Source organism: Vipera ursinii, assembly GCF_947247035.1.
Source record: "Vipera ursinii genome assembly, chromosome: 13".
NCBI classification, from domain to species: domain Eukaryota; kingdom Metazoa; phylum Chordata; class Lepidosauria; order Squamata; family Viperidae; genus Vipera; species Vipera ursinii.
Window position 1 is genome coordinate 10723271 of NC_139526.1, and position 23227 is coordinate 10746497.

The 23227-nt window shown below is 46.2% G+C and overlaps 1 protein-coding gene across 1 annotated transcript in view; it reads left to right on the forward strand.

Annotated features, from left to right (window-relative positions):
* DNAAF8 (dynein axonemal assembly factor 8) overlaps positions 1–23227 on the forward strand; it is a gene marked incomplete at its 5' end in the record, with an annotated part of 107772 nt that overhangs the window by 26445 nt on the left and 58100 nt on the right. The window contains 7 exons of the mRNA XM_083372434.1: positions 2401–2598; positions 11019–11174; positions 13423–13605; positions 14982–15098; positions 17493–17637; positions 19282–19591; positions 22996–23093. Of these exons, the coding sequence (XP_083228560.1) occupies positions 2401–2598; positions 11019–11174; positions 13423–13605; positions 14982–15098; positions 17493–17637; positions 19282–19591; positions 22996–23093 (1207 nt within the window). The remainder of the gene's footprint in view (positions 1–2400; positions 2599–11018; positions 11175–13422; positions 13606–14981; positions 15099–17492; positions 17638–19281; positions 19592–22995; positions 23094–23227) is intronic.

Below are 23227 nucleotides of genomic sequence, written 5' to 3' on the forward strand. Positions count from 1 at the left end.
AACCCTACTCCCTTCTAGCATTGATGATGTTCCCTAGTTGGGTAATGAAACGTCTGCAGGAAAACAACCAAGCTCAGAGAGCACCAAGGACCCCACAGTCCTTTCCCCCTCTTCCTCCTCCTCCTCTTCCTCCTCCTCTTCTCTCCTCTCCTCTTCTCTGCAACCCTACTCTCTTCTAGCATTGATGGTGTTACCTAGTTGGGTAATGAAACGTCACCCAAAAACCAACCAAGCTCAAAGACCACCAAGGCCCCAAAGTGCTATACCCAGCCGTTATTTGTGTGGCACGACATGGCATTGGTGATCATCTAAAGAGCTCTTTTGATCTGAGCAGTCCCTGGTGACGCAAGAACGATGCCATGCTTCAATCTCCTTCGTTTTTCATATCTTTAGCACTTTACTCTCAGTTAGGCAGAAGTTACGTTGGACACGTTCTCTGTTTCTCCACCTTATCCATGTCACAGGGTTACTATAACAAATAGGGAACGCGTCCTATGGGCTGTTCTGGATGCTTTTGGACAAAAAAAAAAGATGAAATGCAAATGTAGCAAAGGTAGACCTTGATTTACCATCACAACTGAGCCCAGGGTTGACGTTGCTAAGTGAGAAATCCGTTCAGTGAGTTTTGCCCATGCAGTGGTCATAAGTGTGAAAAATGGTCACAGGTCACTTTTTTCAAGGCCGTTGTGACTTCGAACGGTCCTTAAACAAACTGCTGTAAGTCGAGGACTACCTGTAGATTGTTCTGAGACCTTCAGGGTGAGGTGAAAACTTCACAGCTCCCTCTTTCAAAAACTCAAGTTTGCTTGGCATCATCGGATGCTCCCGTTTCTCCCAGTCGGGTCCTCTGGGGCCTGCAGGACAAGTCTGGACATTGGGCCCAATTTGACACAAAGCAAAGGAGAGTGACTGCCAGACAATTTATCCAAGACCACTGATGGATCTAGAGAAGTCAGCTTGCATTGCACAGACACTGTAACATTTGGCAAATACCTGCACTCAGCAATTTACTTCTCACGGGCGATGTTGCTTAGTTGCCTTGACTAAGCCAGCCGTGAAAATAATCGGCAGGAATGCGCCCAGCTTCGCCTCTAAGCAGTTTTCTAGAAACTGCCCAAACTCACTAGGTTTTTCCCGATCATTTTTCATCCCCAGTGCTTTTTTTTGGCCTCTCAATTGGAAGGCCTGATTAACATTCTCTCATCTTTTCTACACGCTGCCTAAGGAATTCTAGGAGTTGAAGTTCACACATCTTCAAGGTTGAGAAACACAGGGTGAGAATTTGGGTCTCCCTGCAGTTCTGGTCCAAAAGGGTACAGATTGTTGGACGTGTTCATTTTTTTAAAAAAATCAAAGTGACAATCCAATTTGTAACAAGCTGCACATCCATACCAGCTTCGCCTTGGTGACAAACCCAATCCATTATACCATCTCTACGTCTATTTACCCATGAAGTATGGCTGTATTACTATTATCCTTCTCAACTTTTCTACTACCTTCTCTTATTGGTATCATTATTATGATTGTTATTACTTTGTTGCTTTTGTTTGTACACTGAAAGCTTATGCACTGGAGACAAATTCCTTGTATATCTAACTACACTTGGCCAAATGAAGCTATTCTATTCTATTCTATTCTATTCTATTCTATTCTATTCTACAATCTGTTCTATTCTATTCTATTCTATTCTATTCTATTCTATTCTATTCTATTCTATTCTATTCTATTCTACAATCTGTTCTATTCTACTCTACCCTACTCTACTCTATTCTATTCTACAATCTGTTGTATTCTGTTCTATTTTGTTCTATTCTATTATATTCTACAATCTGTTCTATTTCTATTCTATTCTATTCTATTCTATTCTATTTTATTCTACAATCTGTTCTACTCTACTCTATTCTATTCTACAATCTGTTCTATTCTATTATACAATCTGTTCTATTCTATTCTATTCTATTCTATTCTATTCTATTCTATTCTATTCTATTCTATTCTATTCTACAATTGTTCTATTCTATTCTATTCTACAATCTGTTCTATTCTATTCTATTCTACAATCTATTCTATTCTATTCTACTCTACTCTACTCTACTCTACTCTACCCTATTCTATTGTCTTGAGATCGGGTGGTGAGGTTGCTGTCCATAGTCCTGAACTCAAATGGTTCTATTCACTTAACTATAGCAGTGTTTGGACTGCTGAAGATGTCTGGACTTCAACTTCCAGAATTCCAAGAGGTAAAGCCCACATATCTTCAGGGTGAAAAACACTGGTCTAAGTGCTTCAGTTTTCTCTGGGGGTTTTTTGTTTTGTTTTACTTGCTGGCAAATTATAACACATGGAGTAGGAATAATGCAGTTCAATATTCACAAGATGCTCCTCCTTCTGGGTCCATAGGAGGCCTCATACCTTGCGCCCATCAGCACGTTACCGACCTACCAAAGTATTGAAGGCAACCTGCTGCTCCTGACCGTCGGTCTCTCCAGCTGTGGACAAGTCACGCTCTGCAGGCAGCCGAGCCCCGTTTCTCCAGGAGCCACTTTAGCTGCTGCGGCCAGCATCTACCCTGCAATTGTGACCTGGCTCCTGTCTCTGGTGAGTGCAGCAGCTCCAAGGGCAAAGATGCATACAGATAGTCCTCAACTTACAATGATTCATTCAGTGGCCATTCAAAATTACAGCGTCCTTGAAAAAAAAGTGACTTATTTATTTATTTATTTATTTATTTTATTACATTTATATACCGCCCTTTCCCGAAGGACTCAGGGCGGTTTACAGGGTGATTAAAAAACCAAGATACAAAAGTTAAAAACAAATTTTAAAAAGGCCATTTTTCACCCTTAACGACCGTTGCAGCATCCCCCGCAGTCACATGATCAAAATTTGGGAACCTTGGCAACTGACTCGTATTTATGATGGTTGCAGCGTCTTCCCCCCCCCCCCCCCGGGGTTGCGTGATTCCCTTTTGCGACCTTCCGAGCACCAAAGTCAGTGGGGGAAGCCAGATTCATTTAACAACCGTGTGACTAACAGAACGACTGCAGCGCTTCACTTTAACAACCCGTGGCGAGAAAGCTCGTCAAGTGGGGCAAAATTTGCTCCACAAACGTTTCGCTCAGCGACGGAAATGTTGGGGTCAATGGTGGTCATAAGTCGAGGATTACCTGTGCTAGGAGTTTGTCTTGTAACTGTCTTATAACTAAGCCGGTTTTGCTAAGTCAGGAAGCAGATGCTAGGATGGAAAATTCACGACTAAGGATATCCATTTTAAAAACATTTTCTCCACTTTTTCCCCTTATTGGGCATTGCGCATCTCTCAGCTTATCGGTGTTATAACTTCTCGGACTCTTCAAAAATCTTCTGTTGGTTCGTGATAAGGAAATCCAGCCTCTCGGGTGTGTTCCGTATAACTCCTTCCCAACTTCTGATCTTGCAAGGGGAAAAGAAAAAAAACTTCAAAGGAAGTTCTTATCACTTCCTGTAAAACAACCTCTGCTGCCAAAATTCTATCCAAGTGCCAAAAACAAAATAAGCTGCTTATTCTTGCCTTTTAAAATTCTGAGCATCGGGTGCAAAGCCCTCGGAAGAATGGGCAAGAGCTGGGAGTTCATTTTTAGATGTTCATTTTAAAAAAAAAATCAATTAAGGCATTAAAAGATTTAAACATTTAAAAATGGCACGGCCAGACCAAAGTTAAGTACTTGCAGTGCTCTGTGAAGTTCAGAAGGAAAGTCTCTGTAGAGCTCTGAGTGTTTGGGGGGGAAATCCCAATGAAATCTCGTGAGCGTTGTGTGCCCGGGGTTGTCATCTTGAGGAAGAAACCCTAAGATGAGAATATCTGTAATTCAAGTCTTCCTTCCTTCTTTCCTTCCTTCCTTCCTTCCTTCCTTCTCTTTCTCCATCCTTCCCTCCCTCCCTCTTTCCCTCCTTCCTTCCTTCCTCCCTCCCCACCTCCCTTCTCTCCTTTCTTCCCTCCTTCCCACTTCCCCCCTTCCTTCCCTCTCTCCCTCCCTCCCTTCTTCCTTCCTTCCCTCCCTCTCTCTCTCTCCCTCCTTCCTTCCCTCCCTCCCTCCTTCCTTCTGTCTCTCTCCTTCCTTCCTTCCTTCCTTCCTTCCTTCCTTCCTTCCTTCCTTCCTTCCTTCCTTCCTTCCTTCCTTCTCTCTCTCTGTCCTTCCTTCCCTCCCTCCCTCTCTCCCTCTTTCCCTCCTTCCTTCCTTCCTCCCTCCCCACCTCCCTTCTCTCCTTTCTTCCCTCCCTTCCCTCTTTCCCCCTTCCCCCCTTCCTTCCCTCTCTCCCTCCCTCTCTCCCTTCCTTCTTCCTTCCTCCCCTCCCTCCCTCCCTCCCTCTCCACCTCCTTTCTTCCTTCCCTCCCTCCCTCCTTCCTTCTTTCCTTCTGTCTCTCTCCTTCCTTCCTTCCTTCCTTCCTTCCTTCCTTCCTTCCTTCCTTCCTTCCTTCCTTCCCTCTCTCCTTCCTTTCCCCTTGCAAGCAATGGATGCCAACTTAAGTAAAGTATTACCCTCTTCTGTGGCTGCTTCTAAAGTCATGCTGGAATAAATCCCGTTCCTGGTTTTCAATTCACGTTAGCGAAAGGAAGCAAAAACTAAAGAAAAGAAGCGAGGTGATGGTAATTCAGGGTGATGGAAAGGGGTTTCTTGGGGAGAAGGAAATGCTGCCAGGTTTGTATGCCTCTATAAAATACATTTTCAAGAGCGGCGGCTGCCCGACGGCCCACTTGATTTAGGCCCCCTTTGCATGGCTTGTCAAGGGTTAATCCCTGAATTGCCAACATCCATCTCTCTCTCTCTCTCTCTCTCTCTCTCTCTCTCTCTCTCTCTCTCTCTCTCTCTCTCTCTCTCATAATAAAAGAGGCTCCATCTTCATTGTGTTGCTCTTTAGAATGTAAGGTGTAATGGAAAGACAACAGAGCAGATATGAAGAAAAGAAGCTGGTTCTTGTTTAGGAGGAAATGATGGCTGCGGTTTTAAAGGCTCATATTATGTGGGTTTCTTCACTTTTCCCTCGGGAGAGGAAAGGAGGGAAGGAAGGGTGATCTGGACACAGGTGTGTGTGTGGGGGGCTCTCCTTCCTATCCTCCCCCTCACTTTCTAAATCTGCAAATAAACAGATAGAAGGGGGTGGGGGGAAACGGAATATCTGCTTGCGTGCCTGCGAGCAGACAAGAATTAGCCCTAAATCTCTAGCATTTTTCTCTGCCCGAAGAAGAACAGTCCAAAGCCAATTAGAGGACCTTTCTTCTCGAGGATGCGGAGGGGGCATCAGTTAATGTTCTGAGACCTCCTCCTGGCTTTTCTTCCCGGCCCAGGGTCCGAGGTGAATTAAGCTAGTCACCTTCAAACCCTTTGCAGGACTTCCAGGTGGAGCTGCCTCGTGCCATCCATCAGAAAGCCTTGCGCAAAGACCCCAGCTTTCACCGGCTAATGAGATTTGGTCGCTTGCTCTGCTGCTGGTTGGAAGGAAAGAGGTGGAATTACCAGCGGGGTGGGGGGGTGGGGGGAACCCAGGAGGGTTGCAAATGGAAAAAACACTGTAAACAAGGCCTGGTGATTGTATAATAATAGCTTTGTGTGGAACCCCCTCGGTTTGGCTGGCTTCAGCACCGCTGACTGCGGGAGTAGGAAGCACGTTGTGAGACTCCCCCGAGACGAACTGCAGAAGGACTGCCCATTATTTCCTAAAGATGTTCCTTTTTAGCTGATAAACCTGCAGTGTGGGGAAAAAATTGATATGAATTTGGGGCATCGTAGTTCATCTCATTTAGGAAGGATACATCCTCGGGATGCTGTAAGCTGCCTCGAAAGTCTTGCTATGTGGAGCAGCAGATGACAGATCCATGGGTTATCAGCAGAAGGTGACACCAACCCCAGTTTCTGTCCAGTCTGTACCTCTGAACAGGGTCCTAACTGGACAAAACCAACCCAAGTGAAGGGGACCTTTCCCCATCACTCACTACCTAGGCCAGTGCTAGGTAACCTTGGTTCTTTTATGACTTGTGGACTTCAACTCCCAGAATTCCTGAGCCAGCATGGGGGAACTATGGCCCCCTCCATGACTCGTGGACTTCAACTCCCAGAATTCCTGAGCCAGCATGGGGGAACTATGGCCCCCTCCATGACTCGTGGACTTCAACTCCCAGAATTCCTGAGCCAGCATGGGGAAATTATGGCCCCCTCATGACTCGTGGACTTCAACTCCCAGAATTCCTGAGCCAGCATGGGGAAATTATGGCCCCCTCATGACTCGTGGACTTCAACTCTTAGAATTCCTGAGCCAGCATGGCTCAGCTTGGAAACCTCTTCCTTTCCCCTCAGCATGGCTGGCTGAGGAATTCTGGGAGTTGAAGTCCACCAGTCATAAAAGAGCCAAGGTTGCCTACCCCTGACCTAGGCTATGACTAAAGATGGCTACCTTGGACCCCTACGTGAAATATCTCCCACTCAGTTACTGACAGCTAATATAGACTCTTGCAACAAGTGAGGGTTGAAGTGTTCAAAGATGGAAGAACAGAATAACCGAGTTGGAAGGGACCTTGGAGATCTTCTAGTCCAACCCCCTGCTCAGATCCTATACCATCCCATGATTTATAATTTATGGACTTCCATGACTCCATAATTTCCAAGATTCACAGTCGAATAAGTCCGGGAATAGACAAGTCTTCCATTAACAGGTTTCTACATTCCACCAAGCAAAGATCTGGATGTGTTTTGGTGACCAGCAGTAATTTACATTTCTTACAAGATGTCGAACAGGCAAAGTCCACTCCACTAAATTTGTTTATCAATTGATGCCAATAACGTATTTATTTAGCATGGAGATTCTCCAAGATTTCAAAGGGTTCTCTTCTAAGTCAGAATACATAACACAGAGTAACAGAACTTGAAGGACCTTGGAGGTCTTCTAGCCCAACCCCCTGATCAAGGCAGGGGACCCTATACTATTCTGGACAAATTCCTGTCCAGCCTTTTCTTAAAAACCTCCAGCGTTGGAGCACCCACAACTTCTGGAGGCAAGCTCTTCCACTGATTAATTGTTCTCACTGCCACTTTATTTCTCCTTAGTTCTAGGCTGGATCTCTCCTTGATTACTTTTCCATCTGTTATTTCAACGTCCTGTCTCCAGGTGCCTTGGAGAATAGGTTGACCCCCTATTCTCTTCGAAAGCCCCTTTCAAATAACAAGCTGCACGGATCATATTCCTTCAGCCGACGTCACGTCCCATAGAAGAACATTAGGAGAATTGGAGACAGACAAATAAGCCACCTGTCAAGTTAGGTTTCAAGGGAGGGTGATTTCAAACATTATACTTGGATTGATGCAACCCCATCATTTTCCATCCATCCCTTTGTAATCCATGCCAGTGAATTCAGCCAAGCTGGTCCAAGGACATTTTTGGCTGGAAAGTCCAGACCAGAACTATAGGTCGTCCTTCACCTTCAACCAATCTTTTAGTGACTCTTCGAAGTGGTCCTGTAAACAGTGACCGTTTTTCACACTTACGACTGTGGCGGCATCCCCAAGGTTACGTGATCGAAATTTGGGCGCTTGGCAACTGGCACACATTTTGCAGTATCCCAGGGTCACGTCACCCCCCCCCCCCTTGGGGGATCTTCTGATCAAGCGAAGTCATTGGGGAAGCCAAGAGTCGCTTCATTAACCGTGTTACCAAATTAACACCTACAGCGATTCACTTAGCAACTGTGGCAAGAAAGGTTGTAAAATGGGGCAAAAACTCACTTAACAACCTGCCTTGCTTCACAATGGAATCGGCTGCGGTTGTAAGTCAAGGATTACCTGTACACAGGTCATTTCCCAAGGTCACTATCCAGGCAGAATCAGCAAATTTCAGGCAATGCAGTTCCAGGCTCAAATTGCTGACCTGGAGCTGAAGCATGCCTGAAAGATTTATCGGAACCCCTCCAAGGAAAAGCTTCCATGAGGAATTTAATCAGCTGCTAATTTAAGGCTTTCCTTAGGTGTGACTTTTAAATATGGCCCTTCCGACTATAAATACCTTTTGATTTATTAGCTGTTGGGAATGACCCAAGCGGAGCTCGTGAAGCATATCCAGGTGACTGCTTACCGCTCATGCCTCCATTGGCTTATCGACTAAATTATCTAACCCAGAAGTTCAAATCTAGAAAAAGAAGACTTTTTAAAATTATTATTTAAAAAAAAACAACCCTCTGCCATTGTCCTTTAAAAGATAGGGGGGAGCAGAACCTAGAAAGTGATCCATGGTAAACAGAGGTGGGAACTGAATCTCAAATGTATTGAATTTAGTTTACATTTCAAATCAATCCCGAATGCACGAAACCCGTCAAATCCATTAGTAGAACAACTGCCTGTTTTATTTCAAAGTCTCTATTTATTTCCTGACAATTTGCTAGCAACCTAGAGAGGGGATTAAGAGGCAGAGAGGGGATTAAGAGGCACATCCATCTCGTTGGGATTTTCTGTTGCGCCGTCTGATGGGGTCTGCTTGAAAGATCCTTCTTCTTCGCTCTAAAGATAGCTCTATAAAAATAAAATAAAATCTTACTTCAAAGCCATCCCCATTCCCCAAACCAGGAAATTTCCCAGGAGCAGGTCTTCTGTGCGTTCATTTGGTGGGCTCAATTTCTGTATCAGGGATTGCGTGACCTCTGCAGATGCCCTACACTCGACGAAATAAATACAATTTGGTGGGCTAGTAATTCTGACAGATTTCTTCAAAAGTCCAGTTAAACACCTTCCTTTCACAGCCACCCAGCTACTTAAGGAGCCATTTCACTTCCTCCTCCCCTCCAATCTTTTTGTATCTCTTCCCTCCAAATGGAAACAGAACGGGACTGATAAATTGTAAACTATTAGCGCACATTACCGGGATAATGTGAAGAGTTGCTGGGAGGCGGGGGTGGGGGTGGGGGGTGGGAAGCATGTGCCATCTCGTAATAGCATAATCACTTTGCATTGATTTTTAGCTGAGGTTATTGGCTCCATTATCATCAATAAAGTCTACTGCTCTGCTGCAGCCGGAGAATATGGACGTCAATAAGGACTCTCTGTTCTTTGCTCCTGCTGCAAAAATTAGCAGGACCAGCCTCTTTCCCTTGAATAACATTCTGAGTGCCAAAGGTGAAAAGAAAATAAAAGACAGGAAGGAAAAAAAAAGATAACTGCAAAGAAGGACTAGGCCAGACATGTCAAACACAAGGCCCGGGGGCCGGATCCGGCCCGCGAAGTGGTTTCATGTGGCCCACGAAGTCATCCTGGAAACAGTGAGGGAACAGCCCCCACTGCCTTGGCCCTGGCCCAGAGACCCTCCTCCTGCCAGAGACCCCCAGTTCTGTCCCACTCCTGCCCAGGCCCCCATAGGCACCCTTGATGCGAACGATGTGGAGCTGGCTACGCCCACCCAGTAGGCCATACGCACCCTAGCCACGCCCACCCAGTAGGCCACGCCCACCCAGGCCATACCCACCCGGCCCCCTGAGGGCAACCGCAATGCTGATGCGGCCCTCAATGAAATTGAGTTTGACACCCCTGGACTAGGCTGACATGAAGTAGTGTTCCATGGGGCTGCCGTAAAAAGGAGAAGTCAACCTATACTCCAAAGCTCCTGAAAGGTCAAAGAAAGAATGGATGGAAACTTACCCAGGAGAGAAGCAACCTGGAACTAAGGAGAAATTTCCTAACGGTGAGAACAATTAATCGGTGGAACAACCTGCCTCCAGAAGTGGTGAATGCTCCAACACTGGAAGTTTTTAAGAAGAGACTGGACAGCCATTTGTCTGGAATGTTATAGGGTCTCCTGCTTGACCAGGAGGCTGGACTAGAAGACCTCCAAGGTCCTCTCCAACCCTATTGTTCTGTGTTCTATCTTAGAACCTATTTTCCAAAGCACCAGAAGGCAGAAGAAGAAGAAGCAATGGATGGGAATGAATCAAGGAGGGAAGCAACCTGGAACTAAGGAGAAATTTCTTGAGAGTTCGGACAATCAACCAGTGGAACGGCTTGCCTCCGAAAGTTGGGAATGCTTCAACAATGGAGGCTTTTAAGAAGCCATTTGTCTCCTGCTTGACCAGGAGGTTGGACTAGAAGACCTCCAAGGTCCCTTCTAACTCTGCTGTTCTGTTATCAATCGCCTTGGGTTCAAGGGCAGAAACCTGGCTGACATTCTGATTTTGGATTTTTGGGATGACCTGAATCTACTCCTTTGTGGGGTGGGCTTAATTTGTGAGTTAAAATGAAAGGTATCACACATTACCAAGTTGCAGGTAGTCCTCGACTTATGTCCATTTCTTTAGTGATGAAAAAAGTGACTTATGACTGCCTTGCAGCATCCCCATGATCCCGTGATCAAACTTCGGGCGCTTGGCAACTGGCTTGTATTTATGACGGTTACACACAGTGCCTCTTTGGATGCTTCCGATAAGCAAAATCCGCGGGGGACTTGCACGATTCGTGTAACAACCGCAGTGATTCACTTCACAACTGTGGTAAAAATAAAAGGTCATAAAATAGAGCGCGAGTCACATAACTGTTCTTGCTGAGCAATGGAAACGATGGACTCAGTTGCAGTCATAAGTCAAGGACTATTTGTACCAAACTAAGGCAGCCCGGCCACATTTCACCCATCAGAATTCTCTGCAATTATTTTCTCACTTCAAAGAAACTTCAAAAGCAGGTTCTCGTGCCCAAAAGCTGAATCAGAACTGCCAGGGGGAAAAACAAAGTCTTACGGGAGTGGGTGTCTTTTTTTTTTTTGTCTGACACTAGATGGATTAATTGGGAACTGGTTTGTTAAAGTATATTGGCTTAAGCCAGGGGTCTTCAAACGTGGCCCTTTTATGACTTGTGGACTTCAGCTCCCAGAATTCCTCAGCCAGGCACACGTTTGAAGACCCCTGGCTTAAGAGTTAGTCGTGTCCTATTTATGGAGCAAAACCCTCCGGGACACAATGCAGTTGGGTTGAAGGTCAAGTTACTAAGCCATCGATTTGCGTTGTTATTTCAAGGTCTCCTGTCTGAGAGAAGGAGAAGACCACCAAGCTCCATTCCGAGTCTTAGGGCTGCAACAGACGTGGGAGGAAGGTGCTCTGGCCCTGCGTGCTTGCATCGTGCCAGCCGATCCGTCGCCGACGCAGAGCAGCTCCAGCCTTGCAAAGCAAAATGTAAGTTGTGGCACTGCAATGTCCTTTGATTCCTCTCTTGAGTAAGTTGCGGGTAGGGAAGTATGATGCTGAAGAAGGAGCCGGATTAACAACTCCCAGCAATCCTAGGAATTCCAGCCAATGTTGAGGAATGGTGGGAGTTGCAGCTCAGCAACATCTGGAGTATCGCAGCCTATCTGTCGCAGGCGAGAACGACCTTGGGATTCAGGACAGAGGCAAGTGAAAGGTATCTCAGCATGAGAAGTATTTCAGAAGGGACCCTTCTTAGTTTTCCAGAGAGTAAAAGGAGGGGAGAAATATTTTCAGTCTTGCGAGATTCTCTTAAAGATAGAGCCTGGTTATGCTTCTTCTCTGGACTACTGTCAACGCTGCTGACATTGGATGTTTTTGCACTGACAAAACATTGCTTTTAGAGTGAGATGATGTTGGGGAGGGAAGAGGAATGTGCATGAGAGTCTAGCTAGACATAATAACATGGAACCTAGTGTGAGAACCAAGGTTATTGAAATAAGAGATTGGCGGGCTGGAAAGCTGGAGGGGAAGCCCAAGTTTCAACCTAATTGGGGAATGTGATTTATGACTGTTCACTGGAGGAGGAAATTGTGCTTTGATACTATGTGCTTAGGGGAGGAGAACTCAGATTTGGCTTTGATTATGTTAGTGCCGATGCTATGCTACTCAAAGATTCTTTAAGGTAAACAGGACTTTTTTTCTCATAGAACGCTCAGAACGGAGTTCCAGCACCTTTTTTGGATGGAACCTTGTAGAGTAGGCAAGGCAGGTTGTATGACATGTGTGAGTTCTGGCACCTTTTTCTTTTACAAAAAAAGCACTGAAGGTAAACAATGCCTCGGAAGTTCTTTGAAGACTTTCATCTGTCGGAACCATGACAACTACCTCACAGGGCTAACTATGCAGTTAGTTCACATCGCACAATTCTTGACTTGCTAAATCAATTCTTGATTTGCTAAGAAGCAGTCAGTTTAGCCCCTGTGTGTTTGTAAATTCTTTTATTGTTCTTCAGTTACTAAGCTGTGTCCATGAGCAACGTGGGGGCCTAATGGTGAAGACTTTCGCCTCCCACTCAGAAGGTCGAGAGTTCAGTCCTAGATAGTGGCAGATATTTCTTTCCTAGGGTGCAAACAAAAAAATTTCTGCTGCGAACTCCATGTGACGTCAGGAAGGGCATCCAGCCAGTAAACACTCCGCTCCATCCAGTCACCCCAACTATACCCTGAATTAAGGGATTAGAGCAGACATGTCAAACACAAGGCCCAGGGGCCAGATCCAGCCCACGAAGTGGTTTCATGTGGCCCGTGAAGCCATCCTGGAAAAAGTGAGGGAACAGCCCCCACTGCCTTGGCCCTGGCCCAGAGACCCTCCTTCTGCCAGAGACCCTCAGATCTGTCCCACTCCTGCCCAGGCCCCCATAGGCACCCTTGATGCCAACGATGTAGAGCTGGCCACGCCCACCCAGTAGGCCATACACACTTTAGCCACGCCTACCCAGTAGGCCATACGCACCCTGGCCATACCCATGCGGCCCCCTGAGGGCAACCGCAATACTGATGCGGCCCTCAATGAAATTGAGTTTGACACCCCTGGATTAGAGAGTCGTATAAAGGCAGTTTTTAAGTGGACCATGACATAAGTGGGAATAACACTAGGAAGAAGTTACTAAGTCGTGTCCAACTCTTTGCAAACCCGTGGAGCACAGCATGCTAGGCCCTCCTGTCTTTTACCATCTCCCGGAATTTGCCCAAACCCATATTTATTGCATCAGTGACACTATCTAACCATCTCCTCCTCTTCTTTTGCCGTCCATCTTTCCCAACATAGGGGTCTTTGATGGTCTCCGAGCATGCTTGTTTTCTTGCAGGCCGAATTTTGATCCCATGATGTGACCATGTTAATGCAAGACCCGGTCGTAAGCCCCTTGTTTCAGTGCTGTTGTAACTCTGGACAGTCACAAAATGGATGATAGTAATTCGAGGACTCCCCGGACGTGCCCCGGATGTGTTATTTTCAATTTCAGCAAAGTGGACTTTTGAAGTGCCAGCTCGAAACGAATCCAGGCAATATTGATATCTCAAAGATTTGGAATGAACGCTCGACAAGATTAAAATATGAGTTGATTCCCTCCGTTAATCCAAGTTTACCACTTCTCTTTTACATCTCATCCAGAAATTAGATTTTTGCTTAGAAGACCAACCACTAACCATGGGTTTCTCTCTCTCTCTCTTTTTTTCTTCAGGGAACATCACTTTTCTACCAGCAGATCTCCATGTTTCTCATGCAAACGTCTCTCTTAGATGTTCTTTGGTGGAAGGGAGAGCTCTGTAGCCATCTGCAAAACCAACTCTATCCTTTCCTTCCGGAGATTCCTGATGTCCATCTCAGCTACTTTGCCACTGTTAACTCAGATTCGGCGGTACGTATCGTGAGCGTTCGTTGGCGTTTGGGCTTGTCTTGGGCCCACGGTCCCCCAGCTGACTTTCCCGCCTAAGGCAGAACTAGAACTCCCAGTCTCCTTGTCGTCACCCCATTGTCTTCAAGGCACACATTTCCTGTCTCTTCCAAAAGCTGCTTCCTATCTGAAACCAGTAACACCTTAAGTAGGTGGCTCAAAGGAGTCATTCAGCTCTCCTTGGATGAACGGTTACCCCAGTAAGCAGGCAGCACGTGATCAGAGACACCCCAGATCTTTTGGAAGAGAGATATTAATGCAAAAATAAGAAATTGACACCCTCTGGCCTTTCAAAGATAGATGGATGGATGGATTGATGGATGGATGGATGGATGGATGGATGGATGGATGGATGGATGGATGGATGGATAGAGATAGATAGATAGATAGATAGATAGATAGATAGATAGATAGATAGATAGATAGATGCATACATACATACATACATGATGGATGGATGGATAAATAATGGATGGATGGATAGATAGATAGATAGATAGATAGATAGATAGATAGATACATGATGGATGGATGGATAAATAATGGATGGATAGATAGATAGATAGATAGATAGATAGATAGATAGATAGATAGATAGATAGATAAGATAGATAGACAGACAGATACATACATACATACATGGTGGATGGATGGATAAATAATAGATAGATGATAGATAGATAGATAGATAGATAGATAGATAGATAGATAGATAGATAGATAGATAGATAGATAGATGATGGATGGATAAATAATAGATAGATGATAGATGATGGATGGATAAATAATAGATAGATGATAGATAGATAGATAGATAGATAGATAGATAGATAGATAGATAGATAGATAGATAGATAGATGATGGATGGATAAATAATACATAGATGATAGATGATAGATAGATAGATAGATAGATAGATAGATAGATAGATAGATAGATAGATAGATAGATAGATAATTTCTGCTACTTTCTGTTGCCTCTCACAGTCATTTCCAGCCTATTGACAGCTGCCTTTTAGACCAATTTTTGCTACTTGAGGTAGTCCAGTTCATCCATGGCTGATTCTGTGAATAGATACTATCAGTTGTTAATGAAGGCAAATATTCCTGTCCCAGGATAATGTTGCAGGATCCAATCTGAGTCGGTCACTGGGATCACTCAACCAGCTGGCTCAGAAATGGCCAAGGAAATAATAACCCAGTGAGAAATGGACCTGCTGTGCCTTCTCTTTTGTTAATTTCAGTCCTGGGCGTTCGCTGTGCTGCCTTTCTTTTCAAATCTCTGCCTTTGAAGGATGGAGACAAGTCACAAACAACAGCCTCCCTTTTATACATTTCAGGTGGCAGAGAAAATCTTTGCGGTACCTGCTGGATTTTATTGGCAGACAGTAGAGACAGATGAAAAATATTTTCCCAACGGCAGCAGTATCAGGGAAAGCAACGATGTGGGAACTGAAGTAAGCGTTCTCTCTCTCTCTCTCTCTCTCTCTCTCTCTCTCTCTCTCTCTCTCTCTCTCTCTCTCTCTCTCTCTCTCTCTCTCACACACACACACACACACACACACACACACACACACAGACACCCCAAACCCACACAAGGCAACAAAAACACAACACATCTGCGCAACACTCCCACAACTGTAGGGCACTTTGAGAAATTCCAAAACAAGCACCACATCCATGGGAGCAGAACTGGGTTTGCATCATGAGCTTATGATTGTGAACTGAACCCCAATTCAGCTGGATAGCGGGACAGGCATGATATAAATTTAATAAGTAACATAAATACACTTGCTCAAGTTGCCCCATTGCCTTAATTCACATAGCCCGCAGAACTATGGGTTGGATAGTTGGCTCCCTTCGTGGCTGAGAGGGATCGATTTACCTAATCAAGAGAAATCTCAGGATGACTTGATCCAATGCATCCCGCTTCTTCTTCTGCGCAGTCCAGCTGTTTCATAGTTTGGCAGGCCTGAGAGAAATGGTTACGATCATCATCAGTATTTGGATTTCACAGGTTTAATTTTTAAGCAAGGGAGGAATCCGGTGGGATGGCTTAGAATCTTGCAGGAATCCCAAGGGCTGAAGTTTGTTCAGTAAACCATGGCTTTTTGTGATGCAGTGGTTGGAATGCAGCATTGCAGGCTAACTCTGCCCACTGCTAGGAGTTCGATCCTAACCAGCTCAAGGTTGACTCAGCCTTCCATCCTTCTCTGGTTGGTAAAATGAGGATCCAGGTTGTTGGGGGCTATATGCTGACCTTGTGAACCACCCAGAGCACTGTGGAGCAGTATATAAGTCTAGGTGCTATTGCTATTGTGAGTTCTGCTGACCTCTGAGCAGTGTCCCTCGTCCAGTTCTGCTTCATTGCTTCATTCAAACTTTGTTATAGCCCAGGGGTAGGCAATCTCGGCTCTATTATGACTCGTGGACTTCAACTCCCAGAATTCCTGAGCCAGCATGGCTCAGCTTGGAAACCTCTCCCTTTCCCCACAGCGTGGCTGGCTCAGGAATTCTGGGAGTTGAAGTCCACGAGTAATAAAAGAGCCCAGGTTGCCTACCCCTGGTATAGCCCATGCAAACTAAAATACTTCTGCCTGGAAGTTGAGTCAAGGCAACTGGATGTCTTTTCTTTTGTGAAGGAATCCGTTTATGCCAAAATAGAAGATCCTTGCCTTATTGAGAGGCAGAGGACCCAGACACGACTGTCCTCCATTTTGACCAACCCTGTTGCATCAGTCCCCAAGAAGATCAAGACCACTTCACAGGTTCTCCAGGGAGATCAGATGTAACGACCCTCTTTTAAGAGAAGGATTTAGGGGGGAAAATGACCCTTAGCGATATTCTGTCTACTCATCTAACAAGCCTCTCCAGGTTAGGCAAGAAATGAAATCACCCTGGAGGACATCCAAAGGGGGTCCTGCTAACCAACTTGCTCAGATTGAAGAAGCTACTTGAAGGAACTGCGAAACCTTTCGAAACAAGAAAAAGCCCAGTTGCCATGACTCAGCTTACGGACAGCTCTACCTGAGATGGACAGAGAATCTTCATCCCCACAAAGTACTTGTGGCACCACCTTCTTTTGGCCTCCTTGTCTTCACCTTGGGCAGGGCTAGTCAACCTCGGCTCTTTTGTGACTCGTGGACTTCAACTCCCAGAATTCCTGAGCCAGCATGGCTCAGCTTCGAAACCTCTCCCTTTCCCCTCAGCATGGCTGGCTCAGGAATTCTGGGAGTTGAAACCCACGGGTCTTAAAGTGGCCTAGGGGTAGGCAACCTTGGCTCTTTTCTGACTCGTGGACTTCAACTCCCAGAATTCCTGAGCCAGCATGGCTCAGCTTGGAAACCTCTCACTTTCCCCTCAGCACGGCTGGCTCAGGAATTTTGGGAGCTGAAGTCCACAAGTCATAAAGTGGCCTAGGCCTAGGCCAGGGGTAGGCAACCTCGGCTCTTTTGTGACTCATGGACTTCAACTCCCAGAATTCATGAGCCAGCATGGCTCAGCTTGGAAACCTCCCCCTTTCCCCTCAGCACGGCTGGCTCAGTAATTCTGGGAGTTGAAGTCCACGAGTCACAAAAGAGCCAAGGTGGCCTACCCCTGGCCTTGGGGAAGAACACCCACCCTTTCCCATACCGCCTTTCCCATCTTTGTTCCCCCATCTCCTCTGTTTGGAAAGGCCTTTGTGGAATCCTTGAGGCTTCCAGTTCTAAGTGAGGAGACCTGGAGAGCATTCAGCAGCTGCCAAGTCCAAAAAAATAAAAATAAAATGGCCGCGATTTATGTCCTCCTCCTTAGTGCAGGCCTGTGTAGAAAGCCGTCTGCTTCATTCCCACTTGGTGCTTCTTGCTCAGGTTGCCATGACGCTGCTCTTTGAAACCCTACTCCGCAACCCGGTGGCCGTCCATCACTTGCTGCAGCTGATTCTCGCCTCGGGCTTAGATGTCTGCGGACTCCGCCTTCTGTATCCCCAGCAGCAGATGTTGCTGTCCAGCACAAGTAAGAAGGACTGGGCTTGTGCTTTAGGCAAAATGGGGGTGGGGGATGCCACACACTGCCCTAGTAGCCGTATCGAGCAGAGGTCCCCAACCTTTGGGCCCCAGGGACTGGTTCCGTGGAGAAAGGTTTTTCCACGGACTGAGAGTGCGTGGTTTTGTGTGCTGCCTGCATTCCACGGATGGGGCTTTGCTTTTTTTTTTCTGCGGCATGCCGTGATCCAGTACCGGTCCACAGACTGGGGGTTGGGGATCCCGGGCATAGAGAATAAGGTGTAGATGCAGAAACGGAGCTGAAAAGAGCTACATTTTCACAAACTCGAGAAATAGTGAATACATCCATTTAGTGAGCCTTCAAAAACACAACAGTGTCTGAAAACAGTGACATGGCTTTTTCACACTTACAACCACTGCAGCATCCTCAAGATCACGTGATCGCGATTCAGAGGCTTGGCAACTGGCCTGTATTTATAACAGTTTTTTGACTTTTCAGTCATGCTACTTAATCAACTTGACTGAACTCAGAAGCTAAGTGGAGTTGGCCTTGGGTGGCGCTTGAAAAGGTTAGCATCTAAGTATTTCGGGGCTGTTGGCTAGACAGCAGAGGACAGTAGCAGACCTCTTCTTTGGCTAAGAAAACTGCATGAATGCAGGCTCTACCTTGACTTAAGGGCACCTCAGTGCACATACCTGAGAGTAAGCCCTGTAGAATTCAATTGTCTTTAGAAGAGAATATTTGCAGCTCAGGGTTGAAATGTGGATCCCTTGGTGCTCTCGGAGCTTGGTTGTTTTCTTGCAGACATTTCATTGCCACACTAGGTAACAGCATCAGTGCTAGAAGGGTGTAGGATTTGCAAGCAGGAGGAGGAGGAGGAGTTGCAAAGAGGAGGAGGAGGAGGAAGACTGTGGGATCCTTGGTGCTCTCTGAGCTTGGTTGTTTTCTTGCAGACATTTCATTGCCACACTAGGTAACAGCATTAGTGCTAGAAAGGTGTAGGATTTGCAAGGAGGAGGAAGAGGAGTTGCAAAGAGTAGGAGGAGGAGGAGGAGGAGGACTGTGGGATCCTTGGTGCTCTCTGAGCTTGGTTGTTTTCTTGCAGACATTTCATTGCCACACTAGGTAACAGCATCAGTGCTAGAAAGTTGTAGGATTTGCAAGGAGGAGGAGGAGGAGGAGTTGCAAAGAGGAGGAAGAGGAGGAGGAGGAGGACTGTGGGATCCTTGGTGCTCTCTGAGCTTGGTTGTTTTCTTGCAGACATTTCATTGCCACACTAGGTAACAGCATCAGTGCTAGAAAGTTGTAGGATTTGCAAGGAGGAGGAGTAGGAGTTGCAAAGAGTAGGAGGAGGAGGAGGAGGAGGAGGAGGAGGAGGAGGAGGAGGAGGAGGAGGACTGTGGGATCCTTGGTGCTCTCTGAGCTTGGTTGTTTTCTTGCAAACATTTCATTACCCAACTAGGTAACATCATCAGTGCTAGCACTGGATAACGAAATGTCTGCAAGAAGGCAACCAAGCTCAGAGAGCACCAAGGACAGCTCAATTATTTTTTCCTTACGAATACATCGCACAGTTGCTTCAGCTTACAAATTGAATCCATGCTGGTTTTAACAGATGTCCCATTGACTGCCTTTGGAATTCCTCTTCCGCAGTGACTCTGCCTTCTTGCTATGCACGAGGGAAAGCATCCGCCATGCTTGCTTTGAGCCTGAGAGGATCGAATGCACGGAGCGTCCTTCAAGACATCCTGGGCCCCTCCGACCCACAGCTGGCCAGGGTGACCGACAGCTGCTCAATCAACGCTCTCTACTGCTCAAGCAGAGCTGAGCCTTTGGCCTACTCCCCTCGCACAGAGAGCCGGGTGCATAGAGAGCTGTGCTTTTGGTTTGGCGGGAGAGCGCCCGGTGCGAAGACGCTTTCCAGAGGAGATGGGAATCCTGCCCGTGAGCGTCACAAACCAAGGTGACACTCCTGGATGGGTCTAGAATGTTCAAAGAAGGGATAGTTTGGCCTAGCGGTTAAGGCACCAGGCTAAAAGTGGAAGTTTTAGTCTTGTCTTAGGTATTCGAATCTAGCAGACTGGGAGACTTTGGGCCAATCACCAGGAGACTGTGAGTTCTAGTACAGCCTTGGGCGTGAAAGCCAGCTGGGTGACTCTGGGCCAATCACCAGGAGACGGTGAGTTCTAGTCTCACCTTAGCCATGAAATCCAGCTGGGTGACTTTGGGCCAATCACCAGGAGACGTTGAGTTCTAGTCTCACCTTAGGCATGAAAGTCAGCTGGGTGACTTTGGACCAGCCACCAGGAGATGGTGAGTTCTAGTCCCACCTTAGGCATGAAAGCCAGCTGGGTGACTTTGGGCCGATCACCAGGAGACGGTGAGTTCTAGTCCCACCTTAGCCATGGAAGCCAGCTGGGTGACTCTGGGCCAATCACCAGGAGACGGTGAGTTCTAGTCTCACCTTAGCCATGAAATCCAGCTGGGTGACTTTGGGCCAATCACCAGGAGACGTTGAGTTCTAGTCTCACCTTAGGCATGAAAGTCAGCTGGGTGACTTTGGACCAGCCACCAGGAGATGGTGAGTTCTAGTCCCACCTTAGGCATAAAAGCCAGCTGGGTGACTTTGGGCCGATCACTCAGCCCAGCCTGCCTCACAGGGTTGTTGTGGGGAAAATAGGAGGAGGAAGGAGAATTATGTATGTTTCCCACCTTTGTAAAAAATAAGGGTGGGATATAAATAAATAAATAAATGAAAACAGTTTGTGGGAAGCCAGTGCTATGACGTCTTGGGAGAACAAAGCTAGGGTACTTGTTAGCAGGTAGATCCTAACTTTTAAGCCTAGTTTCACAATGGAACCAGCTGCTTCCCTGACACTCTTCAAGCTGAGGCTGGATCTCCACCTCTTGGGGGGAGCCTCTAGTTTGGGTCCCTGCCCTGAACAGGGAAGGGGTCAACAGTCTCTTTCAATTCAGAGAGTGGAGCTTCCTCTGCGCCTGCCTGCAAACTCATTTCATTGCTGAATCTTATGCTGCTTGGCGGATTAATCACTTCAATGTAGATCAATCTGCATTTCACTGAAATGCAGGTGACCTGCTGAGACAGTGAAGGAAGCATAAGGCTTAGATAATATTTAAGAAAAAGAATCAGTCGCTCTTTGGGAAGGAAAATCTTTCAAGATCTGTCTTTTCTTTTCTTTTTCATTCTGCTGTGCTGTCAATACACCCGAATCAAAATAGGGCTAAAACAAGATGAAAAAGGAGAATGGAAAAAAAAGGAATAGAAATTACTGCTAATTAATGAAGCACTTAACAGAACAATCCCACAACTGTTTTATTAGAGGCAGTCTCCGGTCGATCACCCAGGCACATACTTCTAAGGAATTAGAAAGTTTCAATTAACCGATTCAAAATTTCACTTCTGATGGGCTGTCTCATCTGGACATCCCATGCCAGAGGAAGAATTTGCTTTTAAAAGTTTAAACAGATGGATGGCTAATGAAAGCTATAATCTTCTTCTTAACTTTCTCTCTTTCGTGATGGAGGACAAAAACCTGGCAAAGATTTCATTGGATTTTGTTTTTTCACTAATGCTGGTCAATTTGCTCCACCGTCCCTTCCCAAGAAAATTAATGGGTTTCAAGGCCGATTGGAAAGCTTTTGCTCTAAATCAGGTAGAAGGGTTGACTGTAATATACCATATCTCCTGGGTTTTTTTGTGTGTTTTCTGAAAGGTCTGAATGGAAAGATTACTGAAGTTCCGGACTTCTAATAGCAATAGCACTTACTGTATATACTGCTTCACAGTGTTTCACAGTCCTCTCTAAATGGTTTACAGAGTCAACCTGTAAATGGGTCCTCATTTTACCGACCGTGGAAGGATAGATGGCTGAGTCCACCTTGAGCTGGTCAGGATTGGAAGGAAGGAAGGAAGGAAGGGCAATAGCAATAGCACTTAGACTTATATACTGCTTCATAGTGCTTTACAGCCCTAAGCAGTTTACAGCGTATTGGCTCTAACAATCTGGATCCTCATTTTACTGACCTTGGGAAGATGGAAGGCTGAATCCACTTTGAGCCCGTCAGGATCGGAAGGAAGGAAGGAAGGAAGGAAGGAAGGAAGGAAGGAAGGAAGGAAGGAAGGAAGGAAGGAAGGACAATAGCAATAGAACTTAGACTTGTATATCACTTCGTAGTGCTTTATTTTATTTATTTTATTTATTTTAATTCCATTTATATCCCGCCCTTCTCCAAAGACTCAGGGCAGCTTAAAAGCTTAGCAGTAGCCTTCATTCTATGTATATGCCTGCTTATTAGGGCTTTCACACACACACACCCCAAGCGGCATTATTACAAAGTCAGCTTAATTGCCCCCAACAATCTGGGTCCTCATTTTACCTACCTCGGAAGGATGGAAGGCTGAGTCAACCTTGAGCCTGGTGGGACTCGAACCTGCACTAATTGCAGGCATCTGGTGTTACCTAAGGAGGCATTAGCCCACTGCTCCACCAAGGCTCCACCAAGCCCCTCTCTAAGCGGTGTACAGTGTATTGCCCCTAACAATCTGGATCCTCATTTTACTGACCTTGGGAAGATGGAAGGCTGAATCCACTTTGAGCCCGTCAGGATCGAAAGGAAGGAAGGAAGGAAGGAAGGAAGGAAGGAAGGAGGGAGGGAGGGAGGGAGGGAAGGGAGGAAGGAAGGAAGGAAGGAGGGAGGGAGGGAGGAAGGAAGGAAGGAAGGAAGGACAATAGCAATAGCACTTAGACTTGTATACCACTTCATAGCGCTTTACAGCCCTCTCTAAGCGGTTTACAGAGTCAGCCTATTGCCCCCAACAATCTGGCTCCTCATTTTACTGACCTCGGAAAGATGGAAGGCCGAGTCAATCCTGAGCCAATCAGGATTGAACTCCTGGCAGTGGGCAGAGTTAGCCTGCGATTCTGCACTCTAACCGCTGTGCCACCAGGGCTCTAAACCCACCGCTCTGCCCAAAATCTTTGTCCTTCAGCATAAACCCAGATCTCCCCCAAATCAAGCGGAAAAGGAATAGTAGAAGAATCCAGACCGGGAAAGCAGTAGGGATCGATGCTTGCTAAACCTCTTCCCCAAGCGAGTTGAGAAAGCTCAACTGGACTTGATTGCATCTGTCCCTTTAACTCTGGCATTCTCTCATTCTGAAAGGGCCTGCTGGTGGAGTTGGGCTAGAAGACCTCTGAGTCCCTTCCAACTCTTCCGTCATTCTGTCATTCCGTTGGAGTCCCATCTGGAAGAAGAGCGTCTTTGAAACAGACAATGGAGAAAGGAAACTGGCTCGGGGAAATCTGTTTCATGACTGTTTTATTTTTCCCCTCTTGATCTTCCCAGGACCTCCTTCCAAAAAGCCGACGGTGATGAAGAAAAGACAGGCTTGCAAGACACGGCGGCCCTTCGGCTTCCATCAACCCTGGTGTCCACCACAAAAGGTTGTTCGGTTGAAGCCCAATACACTCCAGGGAAACTGAGGCTCCTCCCTTAGGTCACAGCTCTTTGGAGAAATGAACTTTTCTGCTTTTTCTGCGGTGGTCCTTTACTATAAATTCCTGCTTCATTTCTCCTG